At 44.3% G+C, this 18151-nt stretch overlaps 2 protein-coding genes across 9 annotated transcripts in view; one reads left to right on the top strand and one right to left on the bottom strand.

Moving 5' to 3' along the window:
* CRY1 (cryptochrome circadian regulator 1) overlaps nt 1-6053 on the bottom strand; it is a 38895-nt gene extending 32842 nt beyond the window's left edge. For all 6 annotated transcript variants that reach the window (XM_061445060.1, XM_061445063.1, XM_061445062.1 and 3 more), the window contains exon 1: nt 5659-6053. In XM_061445060.1, coding sequence (XP_061301044.1) covers nt 5659-5816 — 158 coding nt within the window. In that variant the 5' untranslated portion in view covers nt 5817-6053. The remainder of the gene's footprint in view (nt 1-5658) is intronic.
* A 4181-nt stretch (nt 6054-10234) lies between these two features.
* On the top strand, nt 10235-16013 carry MTERF2 (mitochondrial transcription termination factor 2). Of its 3 annotated transcripts, none has more exons than XM_061445055.1 (2): nt 10235-10281; nt 14288-16013. In XM_061445055.1, exons 1-2 carry the CDS (start codon nt 10250-10252, stop codon nt 15507-15509), a joined length of 1254 nt encoding a protein of 417 aa, XP_061301039.1. In that variant the 5' UTR covers nt 10235-10249; the 3' UTR covers nt 15510-16013. The 3 variants fall into 3 exon arrangements, with proteins under 3 accessions (XP_061301039.1, XP_061301041.1, XP_061301040.1); XM_061445057.1 differs by lacking the exon at nt 10235-10281 and adding an exon at nt 10288-10449; XM_061445056.1 differs by lacking the exon at nt 10235-10281 and adding an exon at nt 10288-10489.
* The last annotated feature ends 2138 nt before the right edge of the window (nt 16014-18151 follow it).

Genomic DNA, 18151 nt, shown 5'->3' with positions numbered 1-18151 from the left:
GGCCATTTTTATTTGACTCAACTTCATACCGCTACAGAAAGAAATAGCACCTGCCTTCCCCACTCTCATCTCTTTGCTATTACTACTGTGACCTTTTTGCTGGCACAATCTACCACACAGCTGATCCCAACACAATGGGAACTAATCTCTTTTGGACAGGTTGATGAGCTCACCTGGTTTACCACAGGGCTGTGTGTTATCACAGAAGGGTGGAACCAGCCCTGTCATCAACACCACAGGATTAAAACCATGAAGACATACGTCAGTGTGGTTCAGTGACGTACTTTGTAAATCATCATGTACCGTGCTGAATTAGAGAGGGAATTGCTGATCTGTGTGGGCACTTTTGGTGTAAACTGGTCTTTCTGTGCAAGAGGACAGGTGGGCAGCACAGGTATGTGGCACTGGAGGGTTTCTGCAATCCAGCCCCTGGTACCACAGAACTCCCATCCGGACACACGGCTTTTGAAAACAAGTTATTGCTCTTCAATAACAGATTTGAAAATTTACAGATTAATCACCCTCAATTTACTGGGCTGGTTGGACAAAAGTGCTCCAGGTTGCAGACTGCACTAGAGTTGAAGCCACTCATTAAAAGTTATGATGGGGTTGTATTGGATTTGTATGGCAAGTGTTTGACATCAAGGTGGCCCTGGGGAGAGAGAAACCCCCATGTGAGCAGGTTTGCTGCAGGACTTGTGACCCCATGGGAGACCCATGCTGGAGTAGTCTGAAGGATGCACCCTATGGAAGGGATCCCTATGAAAGGGATCCACACTGGAGCAGTTCATGAAGAACTATACCCCACAGGAAGGACTCATGTTGGAGAAGTTCATGGAGGACTCTAGATGGGAAGGACCTCATGCTGGAGCAGAGTGTGAGGAGTCCTCCTGATGAGGAGGAAGGAACAGCAGAGACAACATGTATGAACTGACTGCAATCCCCATGCCCCTGCACTGCTGGGGGGAAGGAGGTAGAGAAAATCAGGAGTGAAGCTGAGGCTGGGAAGAAGGGAGGGGTGGGGTGAAGGTGTTTTAAGATTGGTTTTATTTCTCATTATCCTACTCCGATTTGATTGGCAATAAATTATTTTTTTCAAGTCATGTCTGTTTCGCCTGTGCTGGCTGAGTGATCTCTGTTCTCCCTGTCCTTACCTCAACCCACAAGGCTTTCATTCTATTTTCCCTCCCCATCCAGGTGAGGGAGTGTTAGAGTGGCTTCCGTTGGCACCTGGCATTCAGCCAGGGTCAATGCACCACACAAGTGTGCCTAGGACACAGCACAGGAATACTGAAGTTCCCTTGTGGACCTGCTACACTCTAGCTACAGCAGCAGAGCTGAGCACAGGCTACCCACCCGGTAAAAGAAACCCCAAAGAATCTATAGTATACCTACAAAACTAATGTTTCTCCCAAACCTGATGTATTGTCTTTGTATATGAAAAGCCAAGACTATTACCTCTATTCACCTCTATTCATATTTTAGATAATTGGTTTGATGTTAAATACTTCGTAAATCAAACAGATTTTCAGTTTATGTGCTACACCATGACAACAAAGGGATGTTTTTAGCTGGGAAGTCAATTATTTTGTACATTCCTCTTTACATAGAAGAATGACACAAAGTACAACACACAAATTTTGCCTGCCTGAGCTACAAATATAATAGCATTTAAAACTGCAATCACTCATAATTTTATTGACAACCTTTCTTCGCCAATCCCACATCCAACAAACAGCTCCTTAAAGGACAAATCATTACTTACATACCCTGAAGCTGTATTTTCAAAACCCAGTGTACAGAATAGCAAGATTTTACAGATGCCACAGAAAGATGTCTAAGTATTAATTTTTTTAAACAAGTTCCCATTTCCATGAATTATACCAACAGCCCTGGAAAGGAAATGTTTTTTTCCCCTCAGGTTATTAATTTTTATTACACCTTGAGGTCTAAGTGTAAAAAAAAAAAAAAAAAAAAAAAACAACCCATCGTTTCTTTCTCCTAGATTGACACAACCATTTGCCGTAACAGCAGCTCACTTTGCAGGATGCTGAACACATAAATATTCTCACAAAGTCTAACAGGTACACAAATTTTATTATTCTTATTTTAAAAGTGAAAGTTGTTCCCTTCAGGAATGATTAAAAAAATAACACAGGGATTGGCAAGATTAGACTATCCATCCTTTTAAAATCAATTGCTGCATGACAGTCTTAACTAGCATATCAAACACATACATGCACACTCAAAAAGACAAACTAAAGAAGTAAATTATTACCTAAAGTAAATACTTCTGCAGCAGCTAACAATGTTTGCATTTCTCTTTTTAGGTATTGAGATCAACTGCCACTCTGCTAAAGCCAGGGCTAAATGAAACCTTCCCAAAGTAATATTGCTAAACATGAGATCGCATTCTCCTTAATATGGAAAAGCCTGCGAGCATATGCAAACACATTTTTTCACAAGTAGGTAATGGTTACTTGCTAGAGTACGTAAGTTACATTCTTTGTCTACTCTGTTGACATAATTAGATGCATGCTAATGCTGGTGCCAAAAGTTTGAGGACAATTGACAAGACATGCATCAAAGCAGTTTTGTCCATTTAGCATCTCCCTCCACCATTTCTTCATCACCTTTTACTGCACTGAATAACCCCCCTCTCACAAGCCTTGATCTGTCAATGACCCTGGAAAACTCATTATATAGAAAAAGCAGGTCTCAATGGAAGCACTTCTTGATCTGACAGCTTGAAAGAAGGAACAAGAGGAAGAAACAGAAGGGAATCAGAAAAGACGAAGTGAGCTGAGGAAGGCCCTGGCATTTGTTACGTAGCATTCATGAATTTAGAACAGGTAGGCTGAATGCCAGGAGAAAGGAGGTCAGTAAGACCATGTGACTGCTTAGTAATTAGACTTGCTCAATAGCACAATTACACAAAAATCTTAGTTCATGAGTGTTACATGACTGCTTAAAGAGCAAAGTTAACCAGAAAGCACCCATGTATTAAAGGCTGCTATTGCCAGATTTAACACACATTTTTAAAAATGAACTCTATCTGGCAACTCTGCAGACGGACAGTATTACTTCTACCAAGAAAGCAAACCTCCTGATCTCTTGTATCCTTGAACCCTTTTTCCTCATATCCATTGTGTTAGTCATACTTTGAACTCTAACAGACAAGAGTTTTGCCCAGGGCACTGGGACCATAAACTCACCAGAACATAAACTCTTGCTGTCAATCAACTTAAACTAAGAAAGGACCACTGTAAACTCACACCAGATTACATTTGACTCATGTTCCAAATGCTGAAAGGCTTCTGCTCCTAATCTCAAATAAAATGTTTCTGACTAATTCAACACCCCACTCCACAGGCATGTAAGCAAGGATCTTGCTTATGGTCATCAAATGACCAAGGAGACAAAATGCTTGATCATTAATTACAAGTGTCAACTGAGACTGGCAAACCAAAACACTGCACTTTTAAGTCTTGTGTATGCATACTGTGAATGTATGTTCCAGTGGTTCAAAGTAGCTCATTAAAACCCCTGGAACCTAAAATGGATTCATTCCAAACTAGTAACTGTTCATTCAAATAAAAATTTATTGAGGTCACTCTATTAAACACACAGCTTTAGCAGCCAGTTATTCTATAAAGTCATCATACTTTCAAACCTGAAAAAAAGACTGAAGATCTCATAAACCAAGCTATGCAGGCAGAAAGATTTCCTACTTAAACCCATGGGCAGAATGTACCTTGAGGTTTGAGTCCCAGGAGACTGAAGTGCTTTGGATAAGGCCTACAAGAAAGCTGGAGGGGAACTTATAATAGGAGCAAATAGTGATATGACAATGGGGAATGGCTTTAAACTGAAAGAGGGGAGATTTAGATATGATGAAGAAATTTTTCCCTGTGAGGGTGGTGAGACACTAGCACAGACTGCCCAGAGAAGCTGTGACTGTCCCATCCCTGACAGTGTTCAAGGCCAGGTTGGATAGGGTTTTGAGCAATCTGGTCTTGTGCAAGGTGTCCCTTTCCATCACAGGGGGGATGATCTATATGATCTTTAAGGTCCCTTCCAACACAAACCACTCTGATTCTATACATCACACACAAATGTACTCAATGACTGTATTTGCTAACGATCCTATTATATAGTCATTGAAGAACAAGAGCAGTAGCACTGAACACATGAATCTCCCTTTGCTAGAATCAAAGTTCACATTTGTCTATCATTCATCAGCTCAAAGAATATAACCAAAAATGGCTTAGCATTTCAATTGCAAAACACACTAGAAGCCTATGAAGTATTCTTGAGACACGTGACTTCCTTAACACTTAGACTTGTGCCAATTGTCCACATTCTTTTAAGACTTAAGTAGTTGTTCATGCTTCACCCATAAAACTGAAATCTGAGTTTTCTTTATAAAATCAGAATTTGTTATTCAAAAGAAAACTTATGCCCCTTCAAAACAAATGAATTTTAAAAGCTTCTATAAACGTACCATTATAAACTTCAAATAAGGTGTCTAGCAGTTATTAAGTGGTTTGAACATTACTTTTGTCAGTGAAAAATGGAATGGCCATCAAGTTAAGGTTCACTGAAAGCATTTTTAACATATTTCTATCTTCTGAAAACCAGAAACTTAAGCATAAGAAAAACAAACTAACTAACCTCCAAAGGTGAGTTACCTGGCTGGTAAAGTATTTAATGACCTGGGATAGAAATTACTGAATCTGAAAGAAACAGTCCTTAAAGAGAAGCAAACTGAACTGAAACCCAAAGTATCTCAACTGTCATTCTTCTATGACACGGTGTTAAGCCAACTTTCATTGTGCTTGATCCATAATTAGGCAACTCTTCTCAGCATCACAGTCTGGGCAGACCAAGATCATGAGCATTTCAAGTTCCTGACACTGGATGGATAGATGATACAAGAACTGTACCGGATTATCCTTTTAAAAGGGTAGAACTTTCAGATTCCTAGTGATGTCTTATCTCGCAAGACAAGCACACACAAGACAAGTCTCATTAACCTCTAGCACACATTCATCATGGAAGGTGTCAAGTCACAGCTCCACAGTAAAGTTCACTCTTATACTAGGTAAGACCACATCGGGCTTGAAGGTGTAAGTAACAGACGTGCATGCTTCAGAAAAGGACACTACATACCCTATAGGAATGCTATGCTGAGAAATTCCTGCCCAACTAACCTAGCAGCTTCCCGGTTTTTCCAGAAATGGAATCACCCTGGAACAGAAGGGGGTTTCTGCCTGCCTTGAAGTCCTGAGATGAAGGAAGGAAGCCACCCCTCGGGCTGCTCTCCCAGAGCTCGCACCCCGCAGCAGCCCCACTCTCAGCTCCAGCGCGGGCGGCTCCGGGGGTGCGCTCGGGCACCGACTCGCCGTCCTGGGGAACAGGAACAATCCCCCCCTCCTCCAGCTTCCCAGCTTCTTCCCCTTTCTCACCCGAGCCGGTGCAGGGGCTGAGTGTGCAGCACGGCCCCCGAGAGGCGGGGAGAGCTGGAAAGCAAGCGGGCGAGGGAAGCCGGCGCTGGCGGCGGCCCAGCCGGTCGGAGGGGCGGATGGTGAGGAGGCGGCGTGACCGCACACGTAACGCGGGGATCGAATCCCCCCGTTCCCGGCGCCCCACACTCACCGCCACCTGTTGATGCCCACGTTGGAGGAGCCGGCGAACCAGGGGTCCAGAATGTAGACACAGCGGACCGTATCGGCGCCGTGGATGCACTCCCGCAGCGCCGGGTTGTCGTGGAGCCGCAGCCCCTTGCGGAACCAGTGCACGGCGTTCACCCCCATGTCGCCGCCGGACCGGGCCGGGCCGGGGCCGGGGCCGCGGGCGCTCAGCGGGAACCACCACCGCCGCCGCCCGCGGGGCCGCTCATGGCGCGGCGCCGCCGCTCGGCGCCCGGGCGAGCAACGGCGGGTGGCCCGCGGGCCCTCACCTCAGGCGGCTCTAGGACCCAGCGGAGACAGCAGGGGCGGCCGCCCAGCGGGGACGCATCACCCCCGCGGAGCCCCCGCGCCGGGGAGAGCGGAGACGGAGAGCGGAGACGGAGAGCGGGATCCGGTGGCGGCTCCGAGCCCCCCCCTCCACCCCTGCCCGCGAGAAGCGGCCGTAAGTGCGGCCGCACACCCTCGTACCAGCCGGCTGCCGCCGCCTCGCCGCTCGCCCTGTGACTCTGCGCCGGGCGCCGGGGCTCCGCCGCGCGCCCCGCCCCGCGCCGCCGATTGGCCAGGCTCACCCCCACGTGACCACCGGCCCTCACGTTTCTGAAGTGTGTTTACTACCGGTGTTGAGGAGTGAAGGGGTAGGAGGCGCAGGCACGGGGAAGCCGAGGGGCCCGACCGGACCCGCTCCCGCGGCGGGGCGGAGGGCAGCCGGGGCAGGCCGCGATGTCGGCTAGAATCCCACTCGCCGGGGCGGTGCAAGGCGGCGGGTACGCGGCGCTGGGGGCGGAGACGTAGCCCCCTCCCCTCCCCTTGCCCGTGTCGGAGGAGCCCGGATGAGCACGGGGCTTCGAGGAGGCTCCCAGAGGCGCCGCGTCCTAGCAGGACGCGCACGCGCAAATCCTGCGGGCGCGCGGCCGCTGACCTGTTATGTATAGCGCCCTGCACGCTCCCGTGGTGTGCGTGGGGGCTGCACATGCGCGGTGGCGGTGGCAGCAGGGCTCCCCTCAGCGCCCGGCGGGTGGGCGGTGAAACAGTGGCACGGTTGATCCCGTCTCTCCCCATCCCTGCCCTCGGGGAGCTTATGTAAACCCAGAGGCTCGTCTGGGTCAGGTGGGGCTCGCCGCTCCCGCCCTTTCAGTGTTAGTTTAAGATGCGCGCTGGTGGTTACGAAACGGGCTGTGGGTTTGCCGCTGTAGTCTTCAGGTGCCGCTAAGAGCTGAGCAAGAGCTGCCAAGCAGGGGAGGGCAGCTCGGCCATGCAGTGCTGCGGGAGGCAAAGATGCTTTACAGCGGGTTCTGAGCAGTAGAATAAATTAAAATGGTCCCTCTAGCACCGTTACTAGAGTCATTAGTAAATGGTGTACATTCAACATCTCGTGATTGCAGAGCTCAAACACAAAACAGTGGGTTTCTCTATGCCTTCTCCCATGTTAGCTGAAGGAGGCGTCTCACTGACAGGACTCAGTAGAGCAATTTCGAGTCCTAACAGGGCAGCTCTAGATGCGGATCTGAAAGTAAACCTCTGCCTCCGGGTTACAGTGCAAATTACAACCTCCAGAATGTTCACAGATGGGTAGCAACAGCGAGAGGCGTCTCATTAGAAATAACATCTCTCAAGTAAAAGGCAGAGGACAAATCAGTGGGTCTGACCTTTGTCTTGTCTGGAAGTCTGGCAGACTTACAGAATTCCAGAGTAGGACAGTACTTAAAGAACTGTAGTTACTCTTTCTACTACATTATTTGTTTCTGCTAGGATGCACGTAAAGTAAAAGTAAAGTGAACAAAAAGAGAAATCACGTGTTTCCCTTTATACTGTTCTTTCCTCACTCTGAATGACTTACAAAAAGTCATGCATGATCAATGCAGCAAAGGTCCCAGCCATGATCAGAATCCCTTTCTACTTGGTTTCACACAAAATTTCTTTCTAAAAAGTGTGAAGGCCAAACTGTTCTTAAGGCCTGACTTTAACAATAACATAAATTACTATAAGCTTTTCAGTTACTACTTTGTCATACGTGGATCATCATATTCCACAGGTCCAAGAATAATATACAGGATCCTTTCATACACTCTTGCTGTAACTCAAACCTGGAGTATTTGGGTCATTGTGAAGTTAAGCATAATTGTCTCAATTAATACAAAGTGCATTCTTCCTTGCCTGTTTTGGTCTTAGTCTTAAGAAATGCTGAATATTTGGTGAATCATTTTCAAGGAGATAAAACAGAAATGAAATCTTGGTAGCTACTGACCACTTCCTATCAAATTCCTATTAATTCTATAATTTCTCAGCACATTGAAGAAGACAGATTCCTCACTTTCAAGGAAAGTCACCTCACAATACAGTTTCTATTTCAAACTTTAAAACTGCTTTTTCGAGCTCCTTATGTTCTCTACTATCTCCTGATGAGGCTGCAACACTGAAGATGGCCCTGAATAAAGTCCAATATCAACGGATGTGCCTTCTTGGGAATACTGAGATGGAAGCAACCCTCCCTCACAAGACGTGACAGATCATAGATCAGATTGCAATCAGGAAAACCACCTGGCTACAAGCCGTTTGTCGCTACAGACTAAATAACAAGTGTAGTATATCATTAGCTTGTCATTATGTCAAAGCATTTTTCAGCTCTAGCCATACCTTTCATGCTAGATGGTTCTTGATTTAGAACTGAAAGGAAGGTGAAGAATATATTAATTAAAATGTCATATCTCAAGGGAAGAGTCTCTCCAGGTTAGTAGAAAAATAGAATCATGGTTAATCAAGGAACTCTTACAAGTAAACCTCACCACTGTTTTCCCTTGTGGATCACTTTTTAAAACAACTTCATTGCTAATTTAGTCCACACCATGACTGCAAAAATCAAGAGAGTGGGGAGGAGTTAGAAGAGAAAAAAGCTAACGTGAAGGCAGTGAAATGACAATAACATAAGGACACATGTATGCAATACATTGGGCATTATAAATCAGAGGTGCTTTTTAGATACATGTTTTTAACATCATTGTATGTATGTCATTTATATTCACACACACTGTTGACTGTTCTTGAAGCAACAGTTACATCTGAGATGAAGAACACTAGGATCATAGGGCACGGTTTATTTCATTAGCAGTTCTCTTATTTATTAGATCATTTTCATAGATCTAACTGAGACTATTGGAAATGTAACTGGCAAAAGAAGTGTTCCCAGTGATAACAGTACTGACTTTCACTCTCTGAAGGGTATGACTGTGCAGACCCAGTTGGTTTAAAAAATCTTAATACACCTAGAAAAATCTAGGCTAGAAATTTTTCACATGTCTCTGCTGATTGGTTATGCTGAGATTAGAAGATAAATAAAAGTAGATACAGCTGAAAAAAATGAGGTGGAGGAAGATGACTCTCACCAGCACAACTCATTTAATGTCTGAAACACCTCCAGCAAAACACTATAAATCCAGTGACTACATACGTGAATTGTACTTTTATTCTGTACAAAGTGGAGTGACCACATCAAAGAAGAGATACTGATGTACGACAAGCCTCCCATCGTCACACTGGTGTTGCCTCTCATCCCAGTTTGATCCTGAAAGGATTTTTCTGGGTACTGCTTCCAAGAAGAGTAGAAGCCACCTTGCAGAAGTTGACACATTTGGTATCAGGAGCGGCAGGGTTTTGGTTCCTGGGTAGTGTGTGCAGCAGCTGTCGTGCTGGATGGGGCAGAAGGCCTCACCAGCACCATTATTTCAGCTGTAGTTCTGGACAAACACAAGAAATGGAGCATTTCTGCTATGTAATCAATAGGATCATTTGCTTCCCAAGAGATCACAGGCGCTCAAGTTGCCTGATTTTAAAAAGTTGCTTTTTGTGGTGTGATGATACATCAGAATTATTGATTTGCAAATTATTTTGATGCTTTTTTATCCTATTTTTAAATGTAATGCACTAATTCTCTCTTGAAAGCTGTTTAAATCCAACCACCTTTAGCTGTTTCTTACCCTAACCTTCCAGTACTTAAAAAGGGCCTACAGAAACTCTGGAGAGGGACTTTTTACAAGGGCAAGTAATAACAGGACAAGGTGGAATGGCTTTAAACTGAAAGAGGGTAGATAGTCATTAGGAAGAAATTCTTTATTGTGAGGGTGGTGAGGTTGCCCAGAGAAGCCGTGGCTGCCCCATCCCTGGCAGTGTTCAAGGCCAGGCTGGATGGGGCTTGGAGCAACCTGTCTAGCGGAAGGTGTCCTGCCCATGGCAGGGGGTTGGAACTGGATGAGCTTTAAAGGTCCCTTCCAACCCAACCTATTCTATGACTCCAACAAAGCCTGTTTTAACAAGCAGAAGAACCTCAGGTGACTTCTGCACCACGGAAAGACCGTGCAAGCCCGTTCACCACGCTTGATTAAGTGTCCTGCAGCAGAGCAGGACCTGCAGCACACTCGACTCGCATCCGCAAGCCAGCAAACGCCTCGTTTACCTCAGACTCAGACTTAACAACTGCACTTCACCGCCGCACGCCCCTCCCCGCCGCCACATGGTACATCCCCCTGTCGTGTTCTCCCCTACCCCACGCCCGAGCGGCACCGATGGTAGGGCCCAGCGCGGTGCGGCGCCCCCGGTCCCAGCCGGTTCTGACCTGTTCCCACCGGTCGGGGGCGCGGGGCGGCGAGTGCCGCGGCGGTGGCCGGTGAGGGGAGCCTTGGCGCGGCTCTCCGCAGCTGACGTGCTGCTCGGCCTCCTGTGCTTTGACGACAGTGTCACAGCAGTGTCGGCCGGAAGATAAGCGGTGCGAGATGCGGAAGGAGGGGTTGCGTGTGATTTGAACGGTGCGAGGTTGGGGAGGGAGCCCTTGGGCGCCAGTCGTTGTCGCAGGTCGCGGGTGACGCTGCGGCCGGGTGAGGTAGCAGTGACGGCAGAAACCAGCTGTGGTAGCGAGGAGCTAGGCCTCTGTGGGAAGGGGCCTTCCGCCCTCCGCTCCAGGGCTGGCTGCAGGACAATGGCCGCCTCCTGCCCCTCCGCCCCGAAACGGGGTCCAAAAGGAAGAGAGGGGCTGTGCAGGCAGGCATCGTCCACATCGGCCCAGCCTCGACCAGGCCGTGAGGGAGGACTTTGTTTTTCCTGTAGAAAGGAAGCCTATGGAGGGTTTCAAGACCTAACTGGGCAAAGCAGCCTAGTCTTAACCTTATAGCAGACCCTGCTGTGAGGTTTTGAGGTCTCTTTCAGTTTGGATTATTAAAGGTTCCTCTCTTTTGTTCTAGAAAGCTTTGTCGGTCTCGCATACTTTTGTAATCCTTTTTTACCTCATCACTACTGATACAAAGTAGGGGTTCCTTTTTTTTGGCTATAAGTGCTGAAGTGCAAATGCTTACTCTGCTATGTGTTAATCTACAAAGTGCTACCTGTTACTGCTCCACACTTCTTTGCAAGCTATTCAGATCCTAGCTATGTTGCTGTCTTCTAGGTAGATGCCTGTTTTTCCTGGTTAAGTCAATCTAGGCATTTAGTAGTTTCATTTAATTCTCTACAGCCCACTAAGACCTAGCAAGAGCCTGCTGTAATGAGAGTGGTGGTGGCCAGCATACAGTAGTAGTCGTACTTGTGTTCTCTTTAGTGAAAGATTTATGAAAAATACAAGCAAGAGGTTGGTTTGTTAATTTTCAGAAAGTGAGATTTGAGTCTTCAATTCAAAATCTCTGAATGAAATAAAGGATGAATAGCCAGTTGACCCTAGTATCCATTTCCTATAGAAGATACACATAGAAGCCTCAGTAAATAGTGAAACTTACAATGCCCCATTGCTCTGTAGATCCAGGTCACTGCAAGTGTGCTAGCAAGCGGGTAACTTCCTGTGAAGGTGGATATTATTTCGCTCCTTACTGCTGTTAGGACATGTAGTGATAAGAAGGTGCTGCTGGCAGCAAGAGCAAACTTCTGTCCAAGTTGTCCTTTTTCCTTAGTCCCTCAATTGTTTTACAATCCCCACAGCAATATAAGTATGTAAAAAGTGGGGTCCTGCATATTAGGGAAGTAGTTCAGCTTGTGCTTCAAGAGAACTCTCAACTTCTGGAATAGGTTACATACCCTGGAAATGTCATCTATGGACTCTGAAATACACCACATCTCTTAATCATCTCAGTTTCTATAGAACACCATGATATTAAAATCTGTTCATCTCATTTTGCATGTTATATTTTGCTTTGTGCTTTAGAAGGGCTCCTGAGTATGCCAGTCAAATGCAGCTTAGCAAATACCTTTCCTTTCATAGTATTCTGTGTTTGTGCATGGGTGATCCTCACTAACAGCACTAAAAATTGACTATGATGATGTCAGTTGAACATAACAATTGTTTCCATGTAAGATCTTGGACGAGCACAATTTACTACATCAGGATTTTTTTAAGAAGTTCTGTAATAGATAAAATGACTGTATTTTAAGTGACTGTATTACTCACAAGACAGTTTAGTTTAACAGCAGGATTACACACTGAAGCAAAAGTCATGATTAGTTATTTTTCTGGTTTGTACTTTGGAAGTGCCATCTGACATCCCAAAACATTTTAACAATACTTTATTACAGCTGAGCTGAAGCATTAGTGAAGAAAGCCCTGATCCTCCAGAGATTTACTTACTCTGCTTGGAGCCACAAAATTCAATAGAACACTTCATAATACTTGGACACAGGCAGTTGTGTCACTGCGGGTGCAGGAGAGGCTTTAGTTTGCAGTCCCCATGAAAACAGTCACTTTTTCATGACATGGAAAGGTCAGCACACGAAAAAGCTGTGACTTACCTACACTTAGAATGCTCTCAGTATTACTGCAAAAAACTGCCTGTTCTGTGGTGGAGCTTTGCTGGGCAGCACTGCTCAATCACAAATTTTATGCAGATAAAATCATTAGCCTTGGGCTCATGACAAAAGCAGTTGCGTTAGGCAATCAGATTTTGCCTCAGAGGTTTGAAATAACATTAAAAACCAAGTTACAGATAAGCCACTTCTGTTAATAACGTAAGTTGCATACAGGAGATCATTGTTCTGTCTTAGTTTATGATGTAATAACATAATAAGAGCCCAGCTTTTAGAAGCCAAGAAACATCAACTTGAAAAAAAAGGTAAGCTCTCTCTGGAGGTAAAGTGTTTTACCTGGAAAATATTTAACCTTGCCTGTCAACTAGACAGAGTCTTTATCACTTAAGTCCTATAAACAAGCCATGTATTTCCTTAAAGATGGGGTATAAAGAAGATTCTAGGGGTCTTGTGTAGCTGTTCTTGCAACCGGCTTCTTGGCCTGTTATGTAGGAGATTTGACTGCATGTTTGTGACAGTCTGGTAAAATAAAACCCCAACTTAACGGTCACATAGGTACTTCTTGAAGCATGCTACACTTCAGGAGAAGTGAAAGTAACCCTATAAATAGAACAGTCAAATACACAAACTGTAATTTCCTCCCCACTTTCAGTTTCAGCAGTCTTAAGCATGTTACCAGCAGCAGCAATCCGTGTAAGCATTTCACAGACCAGCAGTTCTGTCTGTCACACTTCTGCTTCCAAAAGGTGGTTATATGAAAACACCATGTAGGAAGTTAAAGATACAGTTGATAGCATTGTTTGACTGCTATGGCTCCTTTGGCCACTGCAGAGCAGGTGGTGATACTTGGCAGTCAGTTTGAGCAAAGGTGGGGTACGGGGTTACCCACACCTACCTTGTGGTTGCTGTGCGGACTCCAGCACAGCCATGCGCCTACTCTGTGAGCATGCTGATTACCGCACCTGGTTACCCACACCTACCTTGTGGTTGCTGTGTGGACCCCAGCACAGCCATGCACCTACTCTGTGAGCACTCACCCTGGTGGGGCTGGCTGGGAATGGCAGAAGGACCTGGAGGCAGAAATAAGGTGTCAGTGCAAAGCATAGCTGGAGCAAAGTAGGTACTGGAAGAAACAGGTGAAGGCCTGAAGATGTCACAGAATACTTACTTCCTCCCCTGGAATACCAGTGTGCTTCTACAGAACCCAGTTCTGGTGCTGGCTTAGCAAGTGAAAAACATCCATAAAGGTTTCAGTGATTTTCTTTTTTCCCTTAATTATAACAAGAATGAATTCAAAATGCAGTTAGGCTATGAACTGCTGCTGAAAGAGCACTGGAGGATCTCTGATACACAAAGGAATAAGTCATGCTCTGAACAATTGCCGAGAAGTTAAGCAAATATATTCAGAAAGGCTAAGATATTTAAACTACCTTTTTTTCTTGTTTTCATTTAGTAGAATTACTGTCAGATTAAATTGCATGAAACATGTTTCTAGTGTTGTATAAGCAAGCTGTAACGCAATAACAATGTTAGCTGCAGGAAACAGCTGACAGTTCGGTTCTTGTATGACTGTAAGCTTCTATACAGGCAGAGTGCTGCCTCCACATGAGGCCTGTTATATCTGCACGTCACTGTACCAGTGAGGCATCCCTCAGAACATTAACCTTTCAGAAATGATTCTTACCTCCCTGCTATTGCGTGAAACCTGAATTTTGTGCTAATAACAAAACCCACTGTTGAGAGTCATTTCTTATGCCAGCTCAGTCTAAGTGTCAGCATCTCTGAGTGTTAACTTGTGCCTTAAACATGTTTTCTTACAGTTCTCTCTGCATTAGGCTCAACTTCACGATGCTGAGGGGAGTCACTCACGGTGCAAAAGGTACATTTACTTTTTTGTTGGCAAGACCTCAGCACCATAACCGGGGATTGAATTTTTCATCAGTACGGACTGAAGCAGCCAACAGAAGCTTCCTAATCTGCTCCACTTACACAACTGACACAAAATCCAGAGAGGAGAATAAAAAAACCATTGAGAGTCTCTACAGATTGTCCATTGATGTTAAGAAAATACGCAGACTAAAGGAATGGGTCCTTCTCCAGGATGTGGCCTACGTTCAAGAAATCGCCGGTATTTTACAGGAAATGGGAGCAGACAAGGCCGCTGTAGCCAACATTTTAGAACGCTGTCCAGAGGCAGTTCTCCATACCCCTGCAGAGATAAACTCTCAAAGAGCTCTATGGCAATTAGTATGCCAGAATGAAAAACAATTAATTAAATTAATAGAGCAGTTTCCAGAGTCTTTTTTTACTACTGAGTATCACGAGAACCAGAAGGCAAATATACTGTTTTTTCAAGAGTTGGGACTTAAGAATAACATAATCACCAGGTTCTTGACAAGCGCACCTAATATTTTCTATAATCCTGTGGAGAAAAACAAAGACATTATAGAGACATTACAAAGAAATTATTTAAGTTTAGGAGGTTCTGATGCAAATATGAAGATCTGGATACTGAAGCTATTGAGCCAGAATCCATTTATTTTATTGAATAACTCCACTGCAATCCGGGAGAACTTGGAATTTCTCCAGAAGAATGATTTCACTGACCATGAAGTTCTGCAGCTGCTGTCCAAACTTAAAGGTTTCATTTTTCAACTCACTGCTTCTACTATGCAGGAGAGTATGATTTTTTCCAAAAGAGTCTTTAAGTGCAGCGATCAAGAATTAAAAGATCTCGTGCTGAAGTGCCCAGCCCTTCTCTACTATTCTGTTCCAGTCTTGGAAGAAAGACTTGAAGGACTTCTGAAGGAAGGAATTTCTGTAGCACAGATTAAAGAGACACCAATGGTGCTGGAGTTGACAACGCAAATTGTCCAGTACCGAATTAAAAAACTCTCTGCTTTGGGATATGATATCAAGAGTGGAACTCTAGAAAGCTTGAATGGTACTAAGAAAGATTTTGAAGTCAATTATGGTAAGATACAATCGAAGAAGGAGAGACCTATTTTTAATCCTGTTGCTCCTATACACGTTGAAGAGTAATTTGAATACTGTACTTTGAATTATGCAAATATTATGAAAATTGTCAAAGAGGAAAAGATGATGGTTCTTTGAGAAGAGCTGAAACAAAATTAATCTTAACCAGACTGTAGTCCTACACTGTACTTTGTCCTGGAGCAAGTCATAGGCACAACTTCATTATAAAATTGTAGCTTTCTAATGCTTTCAGATAATATCACAGAACCTGGTTATGATAAAGGTTGCTTTTTTTTTTTTAGCACAGGGAGTACCTCACATGTTTGGGGCTTTTTTTGTTCTGTTACATTTCCTTCTCTAACAGGGCATTAACTGGTTTGGATTTAAACTCTGTTACTGCACAGTCCAGCTTGTGGCAGTGATTAGCACAATCTTTATCTGAGAAAGAGAAATGGAGGATTATTTTTCCAGCAGTGTTCATCAACCCAGTGGTTCACTGATGCTTGGAAACTCTCTTGGAGTTCAGTTGTGTCTTGCTGCAGTAAAGAAACTACAAGACAACCTCCTTTACATTTCTGAGATTGCAAAATTTACTCCTTTTGCAAAAGGTTTGGGGCAGGAGGAAATACATTTATTGCTATTATCTAGTTCTTAATTTCTCCTTTTCTAGCAAGGCTCTGGGAGAGAAAAGCGAGGGATCCAAGTGAGTCTGAGATGATTGTAGGACAAAGGAAGAAGTCATGCTTTTCATCAGGTGTAACAAAACTCTAGTCTGTAAACCACTGGTGTTATAAAAATGACTACCAGATTTGCAAACAGCTGCCATAGTTTCTAAATATATGGGTGGCACTGCTTCTCAGATAACACCCTAGGGTAATTGTTGACAAGTGCTGCCTTTCAAAATAGTAACTATCTGACAGAGGTTAAGTTCTCCAGAGATTCTATTTATTTTCATTTACAGGCTGTGGATGGTAAAATAAAATAGTATCATCAGTGACGATCATCTCAATAGAATTAGGATCATCAGTGATCTTATTTCTCAGAAAGACTTTCCTAAGTGACTATGCCATACCCATTCCCTTGTGCCAGCAGGAGAAAAAACATTTACACATCCCCCCTCACTCCAGGCCATTCTTCAAAGACATTTTTAACAGACATTTTGGCAGCAAGTCCAGGGTTCCATTTCTTAAAGAGAAGTTTTAGATTGCTGAGGAAAGCTGGTATTAAATTACTTGTTTAGAGGGTGGGCTGCAAGGTGACTATTTTATATAGCCTGCCATATTATCTGCCAGGCGCTTGGTAAAGGGCTAGAAACATCTGGTTAGAGCAGTGCCAAGATTGCAACAGCTGAAGGTCTTAAATTCACCACCATGCAGGCAAGTGCAGACGTGACAGCAGTTCTGGGGGTAAACACTGCCCTTGTAGCACATATGATAGCAGCAAGAGTTCAAGAAAGGGCTTGTATCACCAGCACAATGAAAGGCTGTGTTACTAAGCCACATCTTTGCTGACTCTTCAAACCACATTATTGGGTTTTAAGAATTAACTGGGTAGATAACCATATTAAAAATCCACAGGAACCTGCCTCTGTTGCTGACTGTCCTTCAGTGCTCAGCTGCTAAGCAGACCACAGTATTACTTGAATTCAAAAACATCCTTCCCCTCAAACACAAGGGGGCATTTCAGCTCTCTGAAGCTACTCGTAACACAATCTAATGCTCAGCTGCAGAATCGGTCGGTGCATTAGGATGAAAAGAAAACCAAGATGTAGAAGAGTGTTTTCCCTGAAAATTTAGTTTCAGCATTTCTGCAGGTATCTGTTTTTAAAGTTTCTGAAACAGCTTATTCCCATCATTTAAAGTATTTTATTTCCAGTGGCAACAGATAAAACAGGAAGGACATACTTCCATCATTAAGTCATAGCCTGAGTTACCACAAACTCATTCCATTCCCAGTGTTTCAATTTTGCCTCCTCCCCTTTCAAAACAAAAGCATAAGCAGAAAGACTCCTCTCTACCCACAGACTGAAATTCATTCAGGCCTTCATAACACTTTGCCTGGCACCTGTTTCTGTCTTCTTCCCAGGATTCATTTATAATAAAAACTCAGGGAAGCTCCCAGTTACCAAAACATTGTATTGCTGAAATCTGCTTCCTCATCTCTTGCTGTTATGCACAGTGAAGTGAAACAGTCTGAACTGTTTAAGCCTGGCACAGAAAAGCCCAGCCTTTCATTACACGGTGAGCAGTCAGGTATACAAGTAGTCTTCATGAACATGTCCCCTTTTGAAATGGAGGATAAAATAAAACCACCACAAAAACAACCCCAAGACATAACCAGCTCACTTTCACATGTGAAAATACCAGTTCCATGTTCCATTCAACTCATAACAGTCTTAAACATGGGTATCCTCATGCCTCAGTGCCCAGGGGAAAAAAAAGGGATTTTGTGTTGTGTCTATGCACAGCCTACACAGTGAAGTTACCGTTTTTGTTAACAGCTGGTTGGCACTATTTAGATATGGCTGAAAGACACACTGGGCCATGATACTGTGGAAGATTTATACCTAAGTATGCCCTTCTCCACACATAAACTAAGGAAGCTTTCAGGTGTCTGAAACAGCAACAATTTAATGTTTCACAAGTGTCAGGAAAGAATCAGAACAAGTTTTTAAGACAAAACAAGTTTCAGAAGTGAATGGAAAATAT

The sequence above is a fragment of the Pezoporus flaviventris genome, unplaced genomic scaffold (genome assembly GCF_033815535.1).
Source record: "Pezoporus flaviventris isolate CSIRO_AGI_PZ_B2104156 unplaced genomic scaffold, CSIRO_AGI_Pfla_v1 ptg000002l, whole genome shotgun sequence".
Classification (NCBI taxonomy): Eukaryota; Metazoa; Chordata; class Aves; order Psittaciformes; family Psittacidae; genus Pezoporus; species Pezoporus flaviventris.
Note: the sequence above shows the minus strand (reverse complement) of the source record. Positions and strands in the feature narration are given on the sequence as shown.

Coding starts and splice junctions, on each gene's coding strand:
- MTERF2 (XM_061445055.1), top strand. CDS start 10,250: ATGGTAGGGCCCAGCGCGGTGCGGCGCCCCCG. Junction 10,282..14,287: donor AGCGCGGTGCGGCGCCCCCG/GTCCCAGCCGGT, acceptor GTTTTCTTACAG/TTCTCTCTGCATTAGGCTCA.